Source organism: Pogonomyrmex barbatus, unplaced genomic scaffold (genome assembly GCF_055798465.1).
Source record: "Pogonomyrmex barbatus isolate J1 unplaced genomic scaffold, ASM5579846v1 scaffold2, whole genome shotgun sequence".
In the NCBI taxonomy this organism is placed as follows: domain Eukaryota; kingdom Metazoa; phylum Arthropoda; class Insecta; order Hymenoptera; family Formicidae; genus Pogonomyrmex; species Pogonomyrmex barbatus.
This window is the reverse complement of record NW_028297116.1, coordinates 17,380,220-17,402,088: the sequence shown is the minus strand read 5'-3', so window position 1 is coordinate 17,402,088 and position 21,869 is coordinate 17,380,220. Positions and strand designations below refer to the sequence as shown.

General features: G+C 23.8%; 2 protein-coding genes across 11 annotated transcripts; both read right to left on the bottom strand.

The window, feature by feature from the left end:
• Nucleotides 1-268: 268 nt before the first annotated feature.
• LOC148936724 (uncharacterized) lies at nucleotides 269-7,129 on the bottom strand. 7 transcript variants are annotated; one of them, XM_089076266.1, is made up of 10 exons: nucleotides 6,757-6,981; nucleotides 5,159-5,267; nucleotides 4,783-4,932; nucleotides 3,939-4,191; nucleotides 3,323-3,813; nucleotides 2,588-2,765; nucleotides 2,268-2,489; nucleotides 1,870-2,099; nucleotides 849-948; nucleotides 269-510 (listed from the first exon to the last, which is right to left on the bottom strand). In XM_089076266.1, exons 2-10 carry the CDS (start codon nucleotides 5,177-5,179, stop codon nucleotides 503-505), a joined length of 1,653 nt encoding a protein of 550 aa, XP_088932392.1. In that variant the 5' UTR covers nucleotides 5,180-5,267; nucleotides 6,757-6,981; the 3' UTR covers nucleotides 269-502. The 7 variants fall into 7 exon arrangements, with proteins under 7 accessions (XP_088932392.1, XP_088932390.1, XP_088932389.1 ...); XM_089076264.1 differs by having other exon boundaries at nucleotides 269-948; nucleotides 2,594-2,765; nucleotides 6,757-7,129; XM_089076263.1 differs by having other exon boundaries at nucleotides 269-948; nucleotides 5,159-5,244; nucleotides 6,757-6,983.
• Nucleotides 7,130-11,631: 4,502 nt separating this feature from the next.
• On the bottom strand, nucleotides 11,632-19,963 carry LOC105423973 (uncharacterized). 4 transcript variants are annotated; one of them, XM_089076295.1, is made up of 9 exons: nucleotides 19,883-19,963; nucleotides 16,902-16,970; nucleotides 16,653-16,772; nucleotides 15,467-15,674; nucleotides 14,863-15,338; nucleotides 14,040-14,217; nucleotides 13,704-13,925; nucleotides 13,309-13,538; nucleotides 11,632-12,659 (listed from the first exon to the last, which is right to left on the bottom strand). In XM_089076295.1, the coding sequence occupies exons 2-9, from the start codon at nucleotides 16,920-16,922 to the stop codon at nucleotides 12,495-12,497; spliced, it is 1,620 nt and encodes a 539-aa protein (XP_088932421.1). In that variant the 5' UTR covers nucleotides 16,923-16,970; nucleotides 19,883-19,963; the 3' UTR covers nucleotides 11,632-12,494. The 4 variants fall into 4 exon arrangements, with proteins under 4 accessions (XP_088932421.1, XP_088932422.1, XP_088932423.1 ...); XM_089076296.1 differs by having other exon boundaries at nucleotides 19,793-19,923; XM_089076297.1 differs by having other exon boundaries at nucleotides 19,797-19,899.
• Between the last annotated feature and the right edge of the window lie 1,906 nt (nucleotides 19,964-21,869).

Sequence of the window (21,869 nt, the reverse complement as noted above, 5' to 3'; positions counted from 1 at the left end):
CCGCTTCAAAATCGCATTTTAATAATAATTAAACGTACAAATTTTATTACTAAATTAACAAATTATATTTTATTATATCAATAAAACAATATTTTTGTACAATTTCGTAATTCAGTACTTTATCTTTATTTAATTATATAAATAAAGATGTTATAATATTACTGTAACATTAAAAAAAATATATAATAAAAATTTTTGATTTTAAACTTGTTCTACTGAGATGTATTTATGCATTAACCTAACTCAAGACTTAGTCTTAGCTGATGAAAACTGTTATACATTTCACTTTATTTTGATACTATCGAATTATTAAAACTGATCATTAAAAATTAACAAAAATAAATTATTAATAAATTATTACATCATGTTATTGTTAATAAAGTAAATCATTTTAAACAAGAATGATAAGAAATATAAAAAACATATGATATATTATATCATATATAGAAAATCCAAATATATGTAAAGCACAATATTTGTTATACATTTGATTGAAAATAAATCAACAAGCTGAAAACATTAATATATTTTTTTAACATAAAATATTATTTATAATTAGAAATTGCAATGAATTATATCATTAAAATTATAATATATTATTATAATATATTATTTTATTTATTATTTTGATTTTCACAACAATAATAATCTTACAAAATGGATTACAGTCCATTCTAACTTCCTGATTAGAATATTTTGATAAAAGAAAAATTTAGATTATTTCATAACTATGCTTAAATAAGCAATAAAAAATTCTGATATCTCAAAAGAAGTTTGTAATTAATCAGCATAGTTTAACATTTGTCTAGCCATTATTTTCAAATCTTTCTTTGAAATTTTTCCTGTACCTTTGTAGGGAAACTTATCTAGAAATATCACTCCTGCACGAAGTTGGCAGTGATCCATCATATTCTTCGCAACAAAGTCTATTAATTCCTGATCAGTCACCTATACATACAAAATAAATTACTTTAAAAGCTAATACAATAAAAAGGATTTTTTAATTTTATGTTATAAAATAATGTATAAACATAATAAAGTGTAGTATTTTAATACTATCTTAATTTAATTTATTATAAGAGTATACATATTGATTTTACATTCAAAATAGTAATAATATTCGATAATAAGTGCTGCTAATAAATTTCTTTTAAAAATAATATAAGAAAGTTTTCGATCTTATTACTTACTATCTCCTTTATTACAATTAAACAATTTTTCAATTAGATTCCAAAACGTTAATAAAAACAGTGTCTGTAGTTTCGTTTTATAATTTTCCTTTCTCTAATCTCTTTCGTCTCTTATCGATTTATTATTACTTTAAACTAATTCAGGTATTGTATTGTGATCTTAATCAAACTAATGTGCAAATTGCTTTATTTTTGAATATTTTTAATTGTGCCATGTTTTATGATTTAATTTTTATGTTACATCTTCATCTCTATAGATATCATATTTAATAGAAATATCAAATATAGGTTTATTATTATTATTATTAATAATTAATGTTATTATGTAGAGAATCCTACACAGAACCACGGATTTTTTACTTTCTGTGAAATTGGCTGGGATTTAGTATGTTATACTTCTTGACTTACTGATCAAATTTCCTTAGACATTAGCTTAAAAATGGCTAGTTTTTTTCTACAGTCGTTTAAAATATTGTATTTTATCATTATTCTTGTAACGTTCCAAGTTCCAAATCGGTTTTTTACAATAAATCGACTTATTGTAAAAAAACTGATTTGGAACATTACAAGAATAATGATAAAATACAACATTTTAAAAGGCTGTAGTAAAAAAACTAGTCATTTTTTTGTGTTCTTTTTATATTTATTACTTTATCATATCTTTAAAGAAAAATAGTACCATTGCGTCAGGTCTTTTAGTAACAAATGCAACAGGATGTTCATCATCTAATTCATAAGGAATCCCTATAACGGCAGTCTCTAGCACTGCTGGATGTGACATTAAGACATCCTCAATTTCTGTAGGTGAGATATGGTTTCCTCTATACTTTATGAGTTCTTTTATCCTATCGACAATGAACAATTCCCCATCTTCATCTACGTAACCAAGATCACCTGAGTGCAACCATCCTGAAAGAATTTCAAATTTATTTTTATAATTTTATAACGCTACGTAAAAAAATTTTTTTTAATTTAATAAAGTACAGTTTGTTCATTTTACACGCATTAGTTAATTCTTATAACTAAACTTTTTTCCATATAATTATATTATTATTAAGATAGAATATCTCTATATACCTTCGTCATCGATCATATTTTTTGTCATCTCGGAATTTCTATAATAACCAGTCATCATGAATGGAGATTTTAGACATATTTCTCCAGATTGATTCGGACCAAGTACTTTCCCACTTTCTGGATTCACGATCTTCATTTGCATATTGCTAACTACCGTCCCGCTTGATCCATTTTTGTGATTAGGTAGTTGAAACGTTGCGATACCGCAGATTTCCGTCATTCCTAGATACATAACATATAAGTTTGAAATTCTATATTACATACACATATCAATATATCAACGTATCAATATATATGTTAATGTTTTATAGCGTTATTACCATAACCTTGATATATTGCAACATGCGGTAAAATATTTTTCAATTCTTCTTGAACTTTTGATTTAAGTATTGCACCACCAGTTATTATGTATTTTAAAGACGATAATGAATAGTTTTTTATGTAACTCCCTTTGACAAAGCGATTAATCATGCTTGTGATAAGATGCAGAGTTGTTATCTAGACAATGAAATAATTTATATTTTTTATTCCAATCTATTATGTATAAATATTGTATAAAAATTGTATGCTTATGTAAGACCACCATAATTATGTAACTTTAATAACAATAATAACTTTACCGAAATTCAAAATTGTATTGTAGTTTGCAATTTACCATGCGCCACGCATAAATTAGTATCCGTATTTTTTGAAAATGTCAACATTTTGTATATGTTGCAATTTATTTTATCAAGACGAAATAATAACACAATTTTGAAAGAAATATCCGTAAAAACCTTTAGAATATTACTTTAAATTCGAAATTTAATAACAGTTACAAGAATATATATTATTATAAAACGCGAATATTATTATTTTTTTTAGTTATATTTTGCTTTAATTTTAATTATTATATTTAATGTTATATATAACTCACAAGAGAGTCAAAGTTACGATTATTTGTAAAACAAGCTCTAGTAAGATATCCATATAAGTGGGCATTTCAATTTTTATATTTTCTTAAATTGGAAAATTATAACAATTAAAACTTGTTAATTAATATTAACATATAATACCTTATATTTTTCAATTAACCGACAAATCATCTCTTCATCGAATTCTGGGTAGAGTATTATTTTGATGCTGTACACAATTGCACTTATGTTTATCACTAATCCAATTATCCAATAAAGAGGAGAGAACGATAGTAAATTTATATTTTCATTTCCTTGTATTACCTTGGTTTCTTTTATATTTTGGCTAATATATATCATACTGTAGTTGGATATTTCAATGCCTTTCGGCAATCCTGTGATGCCTGTAGTGTGTAAAATACAGGCCGTCTTTTTAATGTCATCAAGTTCTGCATAATGAAAATTTTCCACTTCTGTATCACTGCTATTATTCAGTATATCGGCAAAGGAAATCGCATTGATATGCTTGCCAAAAACCACCACGGTGGAATTGCAGTTTTTCTCTTTTATTGCGCTCAAGATAACGTGTACAGATTTCTCACAGCAGAAAATTATCTTTGGCATGGTCAGATTTAAATGATATAGTGTAGTTTCTAATCATAATTATTTTTTTATTAATAAAGAAATAAATCATCTCAAAATTGAATTATTCTTAATTTATCAAACAAATATAATTAGGGAAGTTAAGAATAATAATAATTATCGCAGAGAAACTTACTCAAGTCTAGTTTCTCGTTCCATGTATCGAAAATAGCATTAATGTAAGCTACCGAAAGACATGGCACAATAGCGTTTAAGTGATTATGCGTGGATACAGTAATAATGTCATTAGATTTAATTCCTTGTTTTATTAGAAACAACGCGCATCTTACAGCTTTATCATGAAGTTCTGCGTATGTCATTGTTTCTTCCGTGTGCGCATCCAACTGAACAACATTGTCATTGTTGCAAAAGTTAATCATTTTTGCTCGCTTATTAATAAAGAAAAATTCCGTAATTCTAGATTTAAATTCGATTTTTTACTTAATATTAAAATAAAATTGAATATGTGGTCTGTACAATTACAATCTTTTGTAATCAGTTTTTCATGTATTTTGTTAAAATTTTATTTTTTTCTAATTTCTTGTAATATTAAAAAAAAATGTAATATTCCGTTTAATAGTAAATAGTATTTATCAAATTATTTACATAAATAAATATAGTATATAAATAAATATAGTATATAAGTAGTATATATAAAATAGAATATTTTAAAAAGTATGTATTTACTATAATAAATTTTATATATTTTATATATATACTTTATATATATATTTCATCATATGTCACATAAGTAGATTGATAAAAAAGTGATGTACAATAATAAATTCAATTTCAGTCATCTGTATATTTTAATTATTCTTCTTAATTTAATAATATATTTTTGTTAAATGTTCTTATTTATGTACATTTAATTTTAAATATTTATATATATTTTAAATATTTAATATTTAAATATTTATTAAATATTCTGCTTAAAAAGTTTATGTATTAATGTTATGTATAAACATTTTATGACTTACATAAGCAATTTTGTCTCCGTGTTTTTTAAGGCTGCACCAAATCAATTCTCCGAAACTTTTGTAATTTGCCAAATAATGTTCAAACACTGCTTTCCCTTTGTAAACGCCATTGTCCACAGTAAAATGATCTGAACTTGACTCCTTAAAATCCTAATAAAAATAACAAATAATTACAGTTCCAAATTATTTTAATTATTTTAATTATTATTTACAGTTCCTTTATTTTATAATTATTTTATAATTTGTTAATTTTTTGTCTTGTCCCATGTCTTTAATTTTTGTATTTCTTGTTATTCACATGTTTATGATTTTTTTTTTAACATTATATCAACTATGACTAAATCAATTATGTATGTTTACTTTGTTACTTGCTTACTTTTGAATCCTCGTTAATCATTTTGCCAAAAATATTTGGAACACAGTATGTCTGATATTCTGAATGCACACTTTATTGTCACTTTCCTATGTTATAAATTATAGTCGTTCTAAATAAACAATCAAAATTAATTATTAAAATAATTACCAAAAATATATATAATAAAATATTTTTTTTTAAACAATACATAGATATAGGCTGAGTACGTTAACTAACAAACTACAACGCGAAACATGGCATTTCTTCGGCAAGCAGGATCTTGGTAGTTGCTAAAGCCTTTAATATGAAATAAATTCAATTAATTATATTACCAACTACGCTGCTTTGGTTTAACAGACTTTCAATGTAATGGCTCTATAATAATTCGATAATCAATATTATTGATATCGATTAAAATCCCTTTTATCATTCCCCCCCAGAATTCCCTCCCAGAAATATATATTGCGAAAAATATCACCTTAACCAGGGATCGCCTGCTGCAGTAATTTTTTTTTAATTTGTTCTATTGAACTGTCTTTACACTCTAATTGTACTTAACTAAGATTTGCGTTCAAGAAAACTTATAAAAGAAATGCTTAATCTCTAGCAATATCAAATAGTAATCATTAAGATATTATTACTACATACTGTTGCCAATAAATTAAATTATTATAATACCTAATATTGCTAAATAAATAATGTAAAAAAAAAATGAGACGTTAGCACATTTACATTTAAAGCATTTAGATATGTTAAAGGTGCAATATATTTTATTACAAATAAACTGAAACTATTTGGTAAACATTGTTTTTTGAAACACAAAATTTTCTGTATATTCAATGAAATCACAATACAAATACACACACACACACACACACACACACACACACACACACACACACACACACACACACACAAAGTATTTCATATTATATGCAGATTTTTAATAAGCTAATTGAAATATAATAGGTTAAATTATGTAAAAATTATGTAAAATGTTTTGGACGTAACTCTTGTTATAAGAAATAAATAAGAAACAAAAATTCATGAATATACATCAGCACAAGAATACAGTGTTCAGTGTTACGCACAGTCATAATCATAAGAAATGTTGAAAAATGTTTGAAAAAGTGTTTTACAAATTGAAATAGCAAATCGCAATTGCGAATTATCATAACGCTGGATTATCTCCTCTCTTTGCGCAGTTGTTTTTAATTTTTACTGTTAAAAGTTCGACTTTCTTCGTTAATTCTGATTAATTAATTGTTTATTAATTGTTACAAAAATTGCACAATGGTAATAAATTTTTTCTATTTATAATTAAATTTAACTTTTTTTATTTACTTTAAAAGTTGATCCGAGAATTACAAGATACTTTGTACGCTATGTCAAAAACATTTATTGTAAGTTTATCGTATTCCAAAAGTTAAGCGATAATACTAATTAAGAAATACATGTCTCATTATTTTATTTTAATTAGAATATCTACATGAAATGTGAGGATATTCTCCTGATACAGAATTGTCGGGAGAAAACTCCACACAGTATGTAGGCGAAATTAATTAAATTATGATTTACTGTCGTTTATTATAAAGATTACAAAGAACTATCGACTTTACTCCAATTTTACTCGTCACTCGCTAGTATGTAGTAATATTCGATTCTCCGTTTCGTTGTTCACTTTTCTTAGTCTGCTTGACTTTTGTCTTGGACGGCTTATCGTATCAAACTTATCTATCGAAAGCTCGTGAATTTCATAGTACCACAGACTTATACCCCACTTAGAGATACCGAAAGGTATACGAATAATTGTGTACCCGAACATCGAATGATGTCTCCAAGTCAATCACGACATAGATAAGTACAAACTCAGTCATTACTATTTCGGAATTTTTCTATGCTTTCTTATCGATTATAACACGAAATTTCTCGAAGAATTCAATATGTCGTCAATAATGAAAATATGCCTACAGAGAAAAAAAGATCTTTTGTTTTATCATAATCTATGTTTAAATAAACAAAAATATGTAGATATTTCAAAGAGTTTTGATTAACATTAAACTTACAACGACTGGTCAAATGATCGTTTTCAAATTTTGTTTAAAAATTCAACTTCCTGTATTCAATGTTATCTTTTATTTTTTTATTTTCTGTTTATGTTTATAATTAAAATTAAAAAATAAACTTGTTTTATTTGTATCCAAAGGTTGTTTTTTAAACCAGTACAAAATTGATTATTATTTGCATTCAATTATAAAGAATATAACTTTTTCTTAAAGCTCAGTCATTTGTCTAGTTATATAATATAGGTATACATATTGTTGGTACAAATTGTTGGTACAGATTTAATGTTAATATATATCTGATTTGACAAAATGTATTTGACAAAATGTATTTTCTGAGCTCTTTTATATCTAACAATTCCCATTTCGGATTTTTGATAATACAACTATTATTGATGTAAAATATAAATTTTTATTAAATTATCTTCCAAATTTTGCTTATGATATTTTTTAAATATGTAGTTTTATAATTCTGTTTTATCATTTTATTAATCAATTAATCAAATGTTTAAAAATATTTTATATTATATATAACAATATATAATAATTTCCATAATATTAAAAATTAAAACAACCGATAGTACTAAGCAATCTCAGCAGACGGAATTTTAGACGTCTAATAATCTATTTGTTTTTTAAAATTTATATATAGATATAAATTCAAGATAAAAAAATATTTATGTCATGAACCATATGTTTTTATTTTTAAGAATCTTCCAATGCAACAACTCAAAGCCAAAGCAAAAATTTCTCCTTTAAATTATCAACCAAATTCAATACCTATTATTTTCTTTTTCCACAAAAAATTTATATCATCTTAATCAAGATAAAAAGATATTTTGAACCTAGAATCTGATTATCTGAATATCTACCAATTCGATCATTGAGGCATGTCGTGATGTTTATCGCAATAATCAAATATCAAATAACAAAAACGATTTTTCAACTGATATAAAAAATATAAGAGTAAAGAGTATACATACAAATTTAAAAAAATAAATAAATAGATTAGACACTTAAAATCCCGTTTGTCAAGATTATCAATTAATACAATCGACTGCTTGAACATATTCTGAGCTTATTGCAGTTAATTATATTTAAATGTTGATTCCACTATGATCATATAATATAATACTGTAACATTAAAAAAATATATGTTATAAAATACTTCAAATTCATCTTATTGAATTATATTTGTGCATTAATTTAACTCAAACTTATAATAAAGGAAACTTTTAATAAAAGAGCTTTGCGTTAATAACAACTTTAAACTTAATTTCTGAGAGAACATCATAACATCCTGTGACGTTACATGTGGAATAAATTTTACTGTAAACAACAAGTACATACAGAATATAAAAAAACATGAGATGTTATCGTATATTTAAATATTATCGCAAAACAAATTTAAATATGTAAATAATATACAACATCTTTTTACATGCCTGACTGCAAATAATCTGATAATCTAATCTGATAATCTCTAATGAAGATTTTTTTTAAATGTGAAATAAATAATAGAAAAATAAAATATAAAATAGGAAATATTATATAAATTCCGAATCATATTAGAACAAAACAGAATCACTATATGTACATTCATATCATAAACGTTAATTATAAACTTAGCATCTTTAACTACATGACAATAATAATCGAATTACGATTTATACTCACTTCCTAATCGAATTATCCCGATAAAAAAAGACATTTCAACTTTCTCATAACTATGTTTCAATATCTTTAAATATAATATAATATAATAAATATGTTTAAATAAGCAGAAAGCTATTTTAATCTAATAAACACAAAGTAATAGTACATAACATTATACTTAAGATATGTTATAATTTGCTAAATAATGTTCAAATACTGTTTTTCTTTTGTAAATGCCATTGTCCAGTAAAATAATTTGAAATTGATATAAAATGAAAATAATTGTCAAATACCAAATATCAAATAATCCTATAAAATTATCTATAAAAATACCAAATAATCCAAAATACCAAAATAATAATATAAAATTCTGAAAATACCAAATAATTAATGTGCTAACTACAATTATTTTATAATTTGTTAACTTTTTATCTAATTTTGTGTTTTATGTCTTTTTTTTTATATTTCTTGTTATTCATATGTTTATGACTTTTTTAAATATTATATGATTAGATCAATTATATATGTTTACTGTCAGTTGCTTGAATCCTCATTAACTATTTTGTCAAAAATATTCGGAATCCAGTATGACTAATATCCTGAATGCACACTTTATTGTCACTTTTCTATATTATAAAGTGTAGTCGTCCTAAATAGGCGATCAAAATTAATTATTAAAATAATACCAAAAATACATATAATAAAATATTTTTTTTTAATTTGTCCTATTGAACTATGTTTACACTCTAATTGTACTTAACTAAGATTTGCACTTAAGGAAACTTATAAAGAAACGCTTCATCTTGAGCGTTACTACAGCGTTACTAAAAAACTAATCATTAAAGGATTATCACTTTATGTTGTTGCTAATAAATTATATTGTAATACATAATAATGCTACATAAATATGTTACATAAAAATGCTATATAATAGAAAAGAATGAGAAGTTAGCACATTTATATTTAAAGCATTTAAATATGTTAAAGTTAAAGATGACAAACATTATCTTTTGAAATACAAAAATTTTATTTATATATCTAATGGATACACATATAAGGTATGTATTTCATGTTTTATGAGGATTACTTCTAGCAAAATAATTGAATAAGTTAAATTATACAAAAATGTCTTATATTCGAAGCAACTCTTACTATAATTAATAGAAAAATAATAATTCATAAAAATTTACGAATAAGTGTACATTGGCATAAAAAAACAGTTCAATATTACGCAGTTATAATCATAACAAACATTGCAAAATGTTTGAAAAACTATTTTACAAATGGAAATAGCAATTGCGAATAATTCATAAGACTGGATTATTTTTTTCTTACTGCGCACTTATTTTTATTTTATTATTTTTATTTTTTCGCTATAGCTTTTATATTTTTGCTTAGATACAATCTTCTTTATTAATTCTGATTAATTAATTATTTTATTATTAATTAATTATTAATTATTATAAAAATTACAAAATAATAAATTCTTTTATTTTTAATTAAATTTAATTTAATTTTCTGCATCTGCCAATGAAAGCCAATGAGTCGGAAATTATAAAATATTCTGTCTATTACATTAAAAACATTTATTATAAATTTATCGTGTCCTAAAAGTCAAGCGATGATATTAATCGAGAAATATATGGCTTATTGTTTTATTTAAATTAGAGTATTTATAGCAAGAAAGAGAAACTTTAGATTTTCTCATTTCTATGTTTAAATAGACAAAAATACGCGGATACTTCAAAAAGTTATGATTAAGGCTACGATCATGTAACACTACAAATACTTCAGTGTTTGATTGTTCAATCAAAACAAACAATTTTACTAATGCACATTATATATATATATATATATATATATATATATAGTATTGTTATGCCCGTGCCTGTTTGGAGCGCGCTAAATCGAGTAAGCGATATGAAGAAGTCGCGTAGCATGTTTCCCGGTGAGCCAATGAATGTTTTGTCTAATAGTCGATTATTAAGATTCTGGGGACTGTCAACCGACACGGACGTGCTCTGTAACGCTCTGTGTATTTCTAGGAGAGTAATAAAGAGAGTGTGTGAGTTCTTTTATTAGGAGGTCTTATTTATTACTGCGCGCATACGAGTGTGTGAAGCTCAATTCTGTTCCGCAGACGTAACAATATATATATCTTTTCATCTTGAATTTATATATACATATATGTACAATATATTCAATATGAAAAGATATTTATGTCATCAATCACATGCTTTTATTTTTAACGGTCTTATGTAGCAATTTAAATATCATCTCAGTCAGAATGAAAAGATATTTTTGAACCTATGATCTCCTGATTATCCCTATATCGAATATTTTCCAATTCGATTATCGAGACATGTAGTGATGTTTATCGCAATAATTAAATAATAAAAATGATTTTTCAATCAATATCAAAAATGTAAGAATATATATATAAATTTTAAAAAATAAATAAATAAATTATTAGACGTTTAAAATACTATTTGCTAAGATTGCCAATTAATACAATCGATTGTTTGAATACATTTGAACATATTTCGTGCTTATTGCAATTAATTATACATAAATGTTGATTTTACTATAATCATGTAAAGTACAATATTTTTTTATATATCTGATTAAAAATAAATAAATAAAAAGTTGAAAACTTTTGTATTTTTAAGCCCAAAATATTATCTACATCATAAGTTATTATATTATACAGAAAGTTCAAATATGTATAAAGTGCACAATATTACATATCTGATTAAAAATAAATCAACAAATTGATAAATTTTAGACTTAAACTTTATTAACGTATATTATTTATAGTTACAAATACAACAGATTATGTCATTTATGTTTATTATAATTTATTATTTTATTTATTATTTTGATTCTCACAACAATAATAATCTTATAAATGATTTTATAATCATAAAATGAATTACAGCCCATTTTTACTTCTTAATTAGAATATTCTGATAAAAGAAAAATTTAGATTATTTTACAAATATGCTTAAATAGACAAAAAATTCTGATATCTCAAAAGAAGTTTATAATTAATATATTTATTATATGGATAAGATATGCTTCCACCACATTAACAATTTGCAGTTTTATTATAATAATTTGTCAATAGACATTATCAGTATATTCAATAAAAACTTAAGTTTTTATTGAATGTTCCAAATTCTTATATCTAATATAATATGTAATAAAATAAAATATAATATAATGTAATATAATATAATATAATATAATATGATATATTAGCTAAAAAAAGAATTATACAATTTTGTTATTATTGATCTTATCAGGTACTTATAATAATTTTTAAAATTTCGAAAATATCATCAAAATGATTTTCAGAAATTGCTTTTAAGAATATGTTTATTCTCAAGTAAATTATATATCCTTTTATTAGAATTTTATTATAAGAAAAAAATGACAAATAACAAAAATATCAATTTTTTAAATAAAAAAAAGTTAATCTGTTTCATTTATAATATTTATAATATTTACTACTTGAAAAAGAATTAGACAATTATGTGTGTGTGTGTGTGTGTGTGTGTGTGTGTGTGTGTGTGTGTATATATTGAAAAATTGTTACATATTAAAAATAAATTTTGCGTTAGCGAAAATATCTAGAATTAATCAATATTTAACATTTGTTTAACTATTACTTTCAAATCTTTCCTCGCAATTTTTCCTGAACCTGTATATGGAAACTTTTCCAGAAATATTACTCCACCACGAAGTTTGCAGTGATCCATCATATTCTTCGCTACATGGTCTATTAATTCTTGTTTAGTCACCTATATAAATTAAACTATTAAAATATATACAAATTAAATTACTTTAAAAAAAGTTAATACAATAAAAAGTATTTTTTATGTTATAAAATGTTATAAAATAATGTATAAACATAATAAAATATAGTGTTTGATTAATACTATCCTATTTCAATTTGCCATAAGAGTATACATTGGTTTTATATTTAAAATAACAAAAATATTCGATAATAAGATGCTGCTAATAAATTTCTTTTAAAAAATAATATAAGAAAGTTTTTGATTTTATTACTATCAACTTTATGACTACTATTACAACTAAAACGATTTTTCAATTAGAATCCAAAGCGCTGGTTAAAACAGTGTCTGTACTTTTGTTTTATAATTTTTCTTTCTCTAATCTCTTTCGTCTCTTATCGATTTATTATTATTCTAAACTAATTCAGGTATTGTGATCTTAATCAAATTAATATGCAAATTGTTTTATTTTTAAATATTTTTAATCGTGCCATGTTATATGACTTAATTTTTATGTTACATCTTTATCTCTATAGATATAATTTTTAGAAATATCAAAGACCGGTTTATAATTATTTCTATTAATAACTAATATTATTATTATGTAAATTCTTATATTTTATGACTTTATTATATCTTTAAAGAAAAATAGTACCATAGCATCAGGTTTTTTAGTAACAAGTGCAACAGGATGTTCATCATCTAATTCATGAGGAATCCCTATAACTGCAGTCTCTAGCACTGCTGGATGTGACATTAAGACATCCTCAATTTCTGCAGGTGAGATTTGGTTTCCTCTGTACTTTATGAGTTCTTTTATCCTATCGACAATGAACAATTCCCCATCTTCATCTACGTAACCAACATCACCCGAATGCAACCATCCTGAAAGAATTTCAAATTTATTTTCATTTTATAAATCTGCGTAAAAAGTTTTTTTAATCCAATACAGAAATATAGTTTGGTTATATTACACGCACTAATTAATTCTTATAATTAAATTTTATCAATATAATTATACTATTATTATATAGAATATCTTCAGTATACCTTCATCATCAATCGTATTTTTCGTCGCTTCAGGATTTCTATAATAACCAGTCATTACTACTAGAGATTTTATCCATATTTCTCCAGTTTGATTCGGGCCAAGTACTTTTCCACTTTCTGGATCTACAATTTTTATTTGCACATTTTCGACTACTGTCCCGCATGATCCATTTTTATGATGCGCTAATTGAAATGTTACGAGACCAGTGACTTCCGTCATTCCTAGAAATATTATATATAAGTTCGAAATTCTATATCATATATATATATATATATATATATATATATATATAAAATATACGTATAATATATATTAATAGTATTTCATCGTATTACCATAACCTTGCCACATAGTAACATGTGGTAAAATATTTTTTAATTCTTCCTGTACTTTTGGTTTAAGAACTGCACCAGTAAGCACTATGTCCTTTAAAGTCGATAATGAATATTTCTTTATATAACCCGCTTTCACAAGTCGATTAGTCATGCTTGTACTAAGAAAAATAGTTGTTACCTAGAATAAAATAAGTTAAATCTTTAAATTTCAGTATACTATATTCAAATATGTTATAATATCAAGTATATGCATATATAAGAATGCAAATTATCCAATTTTTAATAATAATAATAATAATAATAATAATAATAATAATAAGAATAATAACTTTTTTGAAGTTTAAAATTGTATTGTGCTTTTCATGCATCAATCAATATTAGTTATAAATCAATATTAATTACCAACGTTTCGTAAATATTGTAATTTATTTTATCAGAGAGAGTATAATTACAACATAATTTTGAGAGAAATTTCTGTAAAAGTTTCAAGAATATAACTTTATTGAAGTTTAATAATATTTTCAGGAATAGATATTGTGATATGCGAATATATGATATTATTTTTAATTACATTTTGTTGTTATTATTATTATGCTGATTATTATTGCAAATATATTAATATATAATTTGCGAGAGAGCTAAATTGTTTATTACAATTATTTATAAAATAAGCTCTAGCAAGATATGTACATAAGCAGACATATTTCAATCGTTATTCTTTTTTAAATTAGAAGATTTTAAGAATTAAAAATTGTCAATTTTAAACATTTGATAAAGCTTCTTATAAATAAAATAAGAAACTAAATTTGCTAAATAATATTACTTTGTATTTCTCAATTAATCGGCAAGTCATTTCCTCGTCAAATTCTGGATAGAGAATTACTTTAGAGCTCTGTACAATCGCAAACATGTTCATTATCACTCCACTCAGCCAACAAAGAGAAGAAAACCATAGCGATGGTGAATTGGACATGTTTATCACTTTTTTCCCGCTAACAAGTATCATATTATAATTGGATATTTCGGTGGCTTTCGGTAATCCCAAAGTGCCTGAAGAGTGCAGAATACACGCCGTTTTTTTGATATCGTCAAGTTTTACGTAATGAAAATTTGCCACTTCTGCATCAGTGCCAGTCCTCAAGATATCGGAGAATGAAATCGCGTTGATATGCTTGCCAAAAACTACCACCATGGAATTGCAATTTCTCTCTTTTATTGCGCTTAAGACAATATGCACGGATTTCTCACTACAGAAAATTATTTTCGGCATAGTCAGATCCAAATAGTATAATGTAGTTTCTATTGACAATAATTTTATTATTAATAAAAAAATAAATATTTACATAGAAAATAAATTATTCTTAATTTATTAGTATATTCGAATACAATAGGACAATATGATAATAATTATCGCAGAGAAAACTTACGCAAGTTCATATTCTCGTTCCATGTATTAAAAATTGCATTGATATAAGCCGCAGAGAGACAGGGCACAATAGAGTTCATATGATTTCCTGTGCATAGAGTAATGATGTCATCTGCTTTAATTCCATGTTTTTGCAGCCACAATGCACATCTTACAACTTTATCTTGTAGTTCCGTATATGTAGTTGTTTCTTCTGTGCATGCGTCCACCTATATTAATATTTTAATTAAACGTTTAATTTAAGAATTTGAAATCACAAATAATTTTTTATTTTACAGCATTATTATTGTTACGGAATAAATATTAAATATAATTAATGAAACGTTTATGTATAACGTATAAATAAAATCTAAAATTTATTTCTTAGTAATATTAAACAAACAAAATTAAATAAAATATAAATTTTTATTACTGCAATTTTTTATTAAATAGATTTTTAATGTATATAATAAATTTGATATGGTATGTTTTACAAAGTAATTTTTTATTTATATCATGATATATTGTACAAATAACAGTCTTAAGATATTTATAGTTCTATTTAATAATTATATTATTTATTAAATAAAATTTGAAACAAGAGAATCTTATAATGTTTATTGATAATATTAAAAATAAGTAATATAAGTTATTGATTATATTAAAATTCCGCAATTATTTTGAAATCATAATTTTCTTTTTAATGATTGTCTTCAATTTTAATTTTGTTTATATATTATTCTAAATATGTTATACTATTGTTCTACATTATGTAAGTAACTATTATGGAAAAGGCATAGACTGTTTTTTTATACGTATAACTATTGGTATTTTATAATTATCAGAATCTGCATCACAGAAAACTACTTTACATCTAATTTGAATTTAATATCATCAATGAATTTGTTAATTTTGTTTTAATTGTTAACTAATTTCTTATATTTTTTCCTATTAAACATATTCAATCATCTTTATTTCATATCTGCTTAGACATCTTTAATAAAATATAATTTGATCTTATTATTAGTAGACAGTGCATGAAAATTTCTAGAATATATTCTTATATTTCTTCTTATTTATATAAATAATAAAAAGTTTTAAATAATTATAATTATATTATATTTATATAAATAATAAAAAGTTTTATATAATTATATTTTGTTTCTAGAAAGTATTATATATTAGCATCATATCTAAAAATGACTTACATGTGCAATTTTATCTCCATTTTTTTTAATGTTAAACCAAATCATTTCTCCAAGACTTTTATAGTTACCTATATCGAGATTTACTGGTCCTTTATAAATACCATTTTCTACCGTAAAATTCTGTAAACGATAATTGCTATATTTGTTACAATATTTTTGCATTTTAAATTCTTAATTGCTCTAATATCAATTGCATCAAATAATCTTTATCATATGAAAAGATCTATTAGGTATACTTTTTGCACTTACTTTTGAAATATTCTTCATCATTTTGCTAAAAATATTCTAGTTGCAAATGTAAGGCCCAATAATATCAATCTACAATATTATTATGTAATAAGTAAATATGCAATGAGTATATGATTAAAATGAGTAAATCAGCTGTTCACCCAATTATCGAAGTGATAAAAAAATTATGAGATTTTAAATCAAAGTAAATTGAAATTAATGTCGCTTTTTATTGTTAATTTTTTATTTTAGCAAGAAAAATATTCGCTAACATAGTATATAAAATAAATCATAATTATGGCCATAAAATATATATAAAAATTATATATCTCACTTGCTGATAATAAATTACTCTGCAAATTATTTAATTGCACAATCTGTTTTTGATCATATAATTATTAATTATATACATATATGTTGTATAATATATATAACTAATAATGTATAATAATTAGATTTTCGATAAATTTCGTTGTAGCTATATTATAATAGAATATATAAAAATTATTTAGCAAAGAAAATGTTGTAATAATAATTTGGCACAATTTTAACAATTTGGCACATATTTTTTTATGTAAAGTTTCATAATATTACACGCATGATTTCGGCCGCTAAGCAGCGGTAGGGAGATGATAATATCATCTCAGAAATTGGTCCAAATGCTAATTCTGAACACTGCTATAAATAATGGGTAATAATATTGGATAATATTTAGCAGGCAGAATTTCAAGTATCTAACAATTTATTTTCTTATTTTTTAAATTCATGTATATGAAAAATAAGATTATTAATAGAGTGTGTGTATATATATATATATATATATATATATATATATATGAAATATATAAATACATTTCAAATAAGATGTGTATCTCGTATCTCAAACTACGTGCCATTATTTTTAACAAACTTGTAACATAACATCTTAAAAAGCCTCATCAATCCCTCATCCAAAAGTTAAATCCTCTTTAATAAAATTGACAATAAAAAGGGAAGATAAAAATATTTGACAATAGTCAATAGTAAACAAAGTTTGCATTATAAAAAATAATTATTAGAAAGCTATCATTATATATTATTTTTAGATAAAGTAAACAATAATAGAGATATCAACAAAGGTACAACAGAATATCATTTATGTATAAAAAAAATTTAATCGTATATAAAATGCATACCTTTTGTTAAGATGTATCTAATACGTTAAAAAAGAAGTTCAAACTTAAATAAAATTTAATAACAATTGCAACAAAGAAAAAGAAACTGTGTCTTGAAAATAGAAGTGTGAATTAAAAATTATCTTTTCTGATGAACATTTAACACACTTTTAACACATAAATGAAAAGTGATGCATTTGTGACTGTTGATCAAACCAGACTGCCATTAGCAGTTTAAAGTCTGACTGTAACGTATGGCGTATATATCTTTAAATAGATGCGCTATCTCTATCTTTTCAATTATATAAATGACTTAAAGCTTAAACCAGTACATTATTGTTGTTATATTTATCATTCAGCATTTCCTGATCTTAGAGACAAGGTAAAGAAGATGATTGTCAAAATTAAAAACGGGATTTTTTCTTATTATATTTTACCGTATTGTACTTGGTGTTTTGAAATTTAATAAAAATCTTATTATATGTTATTTTTTGTTTTATAAATTTATATTAATTATTATTGATATTTAATTTAAATATTTCTTTAATTAATATAAAAATTCAAATTTTGTTGATGTTTGGAAAAAATATAAATAGTTATATAAAAATATTAATAAAAATTAAAATATTTCTTTATATTTCTAAAAATTGATTCTTAAAAAGATCTAAATAGATTTTTAATAATAATAATAATAATAATAATCTTATAATTTGAACATTAAATAAACAAATGTATGTGCGTGAGTGTGCGTGCGCGCAAGACAATACATAAAGAAAAATCATTTTCATCACGTTAATACATTTTATACGAAATATCTAATTAAAATGTACATTTCAAAATTGTAATGCATACATTGCAAAATGTAATTCATCTTGCGAATGAAACATGACAGATAGTTTAAAACACACATTTTAACGATAAGAACAAATGTACATAAGATAATAGCAATATAATTTCATTCTGATTATCAAGTATTAATGTACAACGTATGTAAGTGTGTATAATAAATATTATATCTTAATTAATCATTAATCGTTTTATTGATTTATATCTTCATGAATTATATTAATATTATGTCTTGTTTCAAACAATATAAATAATTGTGTTAAATAACTGTTACACTCTTCTTTTTAATTATTGATTATAATAAAATAAACAGTAACATATTATAAAATACATTGTATAAGAAAAGTTATATATAATTTACTTTGATATTGATATTTTTTATATACTGCTTATTAATCCCTATTTCTATCCACTGCACTGGAATGTAACAGAACAAAAGAAGAATCAAAATAATTATAATCAAAAATAATCTTTTTCCTTTTTATAATTAATATTGTATTAAACATTAAATAAAGTGACAGAAAATATTCTGTATATAAATTACAATACTTGTATATAAATTAAAATATTTGTTAAATATCTTTAATAATTTATTATAAAACTATTTTATGTAAGTTTACAGTTCTTGGTTTATTTATATCAACCTTTACAAAACATAATCATAAAAATATGATTGTATTGTATAATTTGTAAAATTTATTTTTAAGATTAGATTCATTTCTAAAACATTGTTTATTGCGAAAAGCATATTATAACATTCAATCCCAAAAAAGATCATTAATATAAGACTCTTTTGACAATCATATCTTTGCTGCTCTTATAGCTGAAATAACCTTGAACTATAATGATGGCAGATGAACCAATTATAGCTACAGTAAAGAAAATCGATTAATCATACTGCAACATACATACATACTATAACAGTCCGTCTGGATATGTCATGTATGGTCGAGTGATAAAAAAAGGACATAAAATCTGTTATCTTCTTTTTTCTTGACTTACAATATGTTACAGTGGCTGCCTTCCGATATTCACTGCCAACACTGAAAATATACAGTTCAGTTACGTATATTATAGCTTTTCAGTACTGGTAGTGAATAGCGGAAAGCAGCCAGTCATAGCTCGAGAAAGAAGAAGACAGCAGATGTCGTGTTCTTTTTTTATTACTCAGAGTTGGCCGAAGTATGGAGCGTACAGGACTGTAAGATCATGCTAGTACATGGGACTAACTTATTCTCTCCACATATACATATATATATATATATATATATATATATATATGTCTTGAGTAAGATATTCAAAGATATTCCGACAAAAAAAAGTGATTTTGAATTACATTGATACAATAATAAAAAATGAAATATTATTACATGTAAGTTATAATAATTTAAAAAATTTTTGATAATTAATATTTGATATTTACAAGATATATTTTTCTGAAATCTCATATTATATATAACACTTTTACAAAATCTATAAATTTATTGTAAAATAATGTTCAATACAGATATTATCAATATAAAACAAAATTTATTAAATAATTTATTTTAAGTTTTATTTGTTACATATTTATTACTTATTAAATAAATAATTATGCAGTTCTATTTTCACTACATTAATCAAATATTTTTCTCCGTGGATGAATTTAAAATTAATTAATTTTAGCAATATAATCCAATTATAATTTTTTCGGATTATGGATTTCATAATTATTGAGAGAACAATATAAAAAAGTTTTACGCAACTGAAATTTTAGAGACAAAAAAAAGATAATGTAGCATATGTACATTTAAAATGTATTTTATGTACAATATATTTGTTACATTTTCAGGTTTTATATTATCGATATTTCATGAATATGGAATAGAATCACAAAATTGTAGACATAGTACAGAATAAAATCAGAAAATCGTGGCCATAGTACGGAACACAACCAGAAAATCATGGATATGGCTGCGTTATCTTATAGTTCGTGGACATGGTCACGTAGTTCAATGTGCATAGTGTATTGTGACATGTAGCGCATCGTCTAACAATTATACATTTGATATTACTTATATCAAAACGACAGCTGTGACATTTTTGAACTTCTCTTTCGTCGCACGCTACGGAAAGATAGTGACAGGTTTATAATGAGTGCTCCGAAATAAAAGATATTTTGGAAAGAAGTTTCCGGAATAAAAAAGATTCCGAAATCAAAATAAAAACGATCAGAATATAGAAGAAAGATAAAGGAAGCAGATAAAGAGAAACGAAGCATAGGAGCAGGAGCTTTCTACCGAAGAGGTAAAGCAGATAAAACTCGTTATATTTCAAGGAAAACAAGGTACACGTGGCAATTCTTATCTTATTAGACAAGTGAAGGCTTTCAAAGAAATAGTTAAATTAATTGCTCGAGGATAAAGAAGGATAAAGAATATTGTTTAATATGCACTATCTTATTGAATAAATGTCTTGCGAAAAAGACATATAAGATAATATAGATGTTTATCATGAATCGAGATTCTAGCGAATATCCAATTAATATGTAAACACCAATTAATATGTAATTGTTAATTACTATCAAATCCTATCCTCTCGCCAATTTTCAATTTTTCATTTCTCATTTTTTTTTATTCTGTTTTATTATTCATACCGGACAGCATTTTATACTATAATCGAGTTAAAAGAAAATTTAAATGTTCCGCAAATTATCACGAGAACATGTTACGTAATCAATATTTTTATATTGATTGTTCTCTTTTAGCATTAATTCATTAGGAAAACAAATTATCATATTAGTTAGATGTATAAAATTTAATACGCAATTCAAGTTATTTCGGTTAATTAAAACCTTTTTTCCCATCTAACTCCTACATAGCTTTTCCCATCTACTTTCCATATAATTTTTTCCATCTAGTTCCCACATAGTTTTTCCCATATAGCCACCATCTAGTTTTTCCCATTTAGCTTTCACATAGTTTTTCCCATATTGCCCCCACCTAGATTT